The 2,169-nt window shown below is 53.7% G+C and overlaps 1 protein-coding gene across 1 annotated transcript in view; it reads right to left on the bottom strand.

Moving 5' to 3' along the window:
* Positions 1-2,169, bottom strand: part of CITED1 (Cbp/p300-interacting transactivator, with Glu/Asp-rich carboxy-terminal domain, 1) — a 10,293-nt gene that overhangs the window by 4,859 nt on the left and 3,265 nt on the right. Inside the window, exons 4-5 of the mRNA XM_012643252.1 lie at positions 1,025-1,149; positions 1-398 (exon numbers count right to left, since the gene is read on the bottom strand). Of these exons, the coding sequence (XP_012498706.1) occupies positions 1-398; positions 1,025-1,149 (523 nt within the window). The remainder of the gene's footprint in view (positions 399-1,024; positions 1,150-2,169) is intronic.

The following is a 2,169-nucleotide window of genomic DNA, read 5'->3' as shown; positions in this document are numbered from 1 at the left end:
GAATCGATGATAGTAGGACTCTGGGCACCGGTAGGAGGAGAGAGTGACCCCGCCCCTCCTGCCTGAGCCCCAAAGCCCCAGTTTGGAAGGGGCCCTGCCTCCCCAGGTTGGCCCGGAGCGGCGGCGGCGGCCATCCCATGATACTGGCTATTAAGTTTCTGCAGCTGCATACTAGCCAACAGGTGAGGGGCAGGGTGCAGGTTGAAGGGTGGGGTTTTAGTGGGAGGGCTGGAGGTAGGAGAGCCTATCGGAGATGGAGATCCCAAGGGACTAGTGGGAGCCCCACTGGCCTTGGTTCCATTTGAGGCCACCGCGGGGTAGTGCAGAACCGCCACTGCTTTGCGATCTTTCACCCCCAGGTTAGAGTAGGCCAGAGAGCTCATCTCTTGGTTGGCATCCTAGAAGACAAAAATAGGCACACCATAGTACCCCTGCTCCTGGCTTGTCCCTTACCATTTATCAAACCCAGAAGGCAGAAAGCAAAAAAAAAAACAAAACAACAAAAAAACCCCAGAAGGCTCCCATCCCACATGCACTTCATTTGGGGCTAGAGGTGAGGAGGTAGCAAGAGGACCCCCTGGAAAATGAGGCTCCTAGCTCAAGTATCCTTTTGCTACTGTGGCTCTGAGCACTGAGGTCAGACCCCAGTTCTAGTGCTGGGGCACCTGCCATCTTAAGTGGGTTCACTGCTTTCATCCTCCCCTCCCCCACCCTCCAACTCACCACTCTATAAAGGGCATCTGTCTGTCCCTCTTCTCAGCCTCACTTTAATCTCTTCAACAGAGTGGTCTTGTTCCAGTTTTACTTCTCTGCTCCCTTTCCCTGCCATCTTTCAACACCCCTAGTGGGTTTAATTTGACCACATTTAGGCAGAAGCTATTCTCATTTTCCCCCAGAGAAAGCCCTGCTGTCTCCTCTCTGCTCAAGGACACTAGATATCACACCTAGGCGGATCTAGCACGTGACGCCAGGAAAGTTTCTTTCCCTGCCTCAGTGTCTCCATCTGTAAAATGGCAAAAATTACCTCCTTCGCAGGTGAGGTGCCACCCTTGACATCAAGTGCAGGCCTTGACATTGTTGGCATTTCAGAACCTTGGCAGAAGTTGGATAAATTGGCGGGAGATGATGCTGCCAGCTGGCGCTGTTGTCCTGTATGTGAGGGAGAAGACATGGTTAAGGTCAAAGAAAGCATGGCAACCCCACATGGCTACAAGGCAAGGATGGTGACAGGGTTAAACACAACACCAGAGGCCATCCGAGCAGAGGGAGGAGATCAAGCTGGAACTTTTGCCTGAGGCAGGAAAGGTGCTGCCCAGGCAGCCAGCTATCACCACTGCCAAGAGGGGACACACATGACTGTTTCCTCATGCAAGTGATTCGGGTCCCAAGTTAGGTGTGTGTGTGGGGGCGGGTGGTGATGCTGTTCCTGGTTCTGAGGGCAGGAATGTCCCTGAGTGAGTAGCACACTGTCTCAGTGGGCTACTAGGGGCCTCCACTGGACCTGAAAGAATGTGGGAAGAAGTCAGGGCAAAGAAGATCTAGAAAGCTGGAGGCTGCATCACAGGGAAAGGACAAGCAAATGTCGTGCAGCTCTAAGTCCCGCCTTGGACATGCCTGCGAGAAGTCAGGCTGGTCAGGGTAGTCTGGGGGCTGAGGCAGCCAAAGCCAGACAGAGCAGCTAGGAATGTCTCCCTTTCCCGCATGCCTCAAGCCCCCCTCCAAGACAGCCCCAGTACTGGGCCCTCCCAGGACACCTGCCCCAGAGCTCTGAGCCCAGCCACACCCATCTCTAGTAACAGGGGGAAGTATTCTTCCCAGAGGGAAACTGAGGCAAAGAGATTCAATCTCTTTCTCTTCAGGTAGCAGTGGTTCTGGAAGCAGGATTTAGCTCTGCTATGCCCGCATGCCTCACCTGATCACTGGCCAAATCATCATACCTGGAATGACTCAAATGGCTTTCAGAGAAACCATTCCCCAGCTCAAGTACCAAAGGATAAGGAAATGAGGGCAAAAGAATACCCCGGCCGGGCGCGGTGGCTCATGCCTGTAATCCTAGCACTCTGGAAGGCCGAGGCGGGTGGATCGCTCAAGGTCAGGAGTTCGAGACCAGCCTGAACAAGAGCAAGACCCCGTCTCTACTAAAAAATAGGAAGAAATGATCTGGACAAC

This window comes from Propithecus coquereli, unplaced genomic scaffold, assembly GCF_000956105.1.
Source record: "Propithecus coquereli isolate 6110/MARCELLA unplaced genomic scaffold, Pcoq_1.0 Scaffold101, whole genome shotgun sequence".
Classification (NCBI taxonomy): domain Eukaryota; kingdom Metazoa; phylum Chordata; class Mammalia; order Primates; family Indriidae; genus Propithecus; species Propithecus coquereli.
The sequence above is the reverse complement of the archived record's forward strand: the minus strand, read 5'-3'. Positions and strand labels throughout refer to the sequence as shown.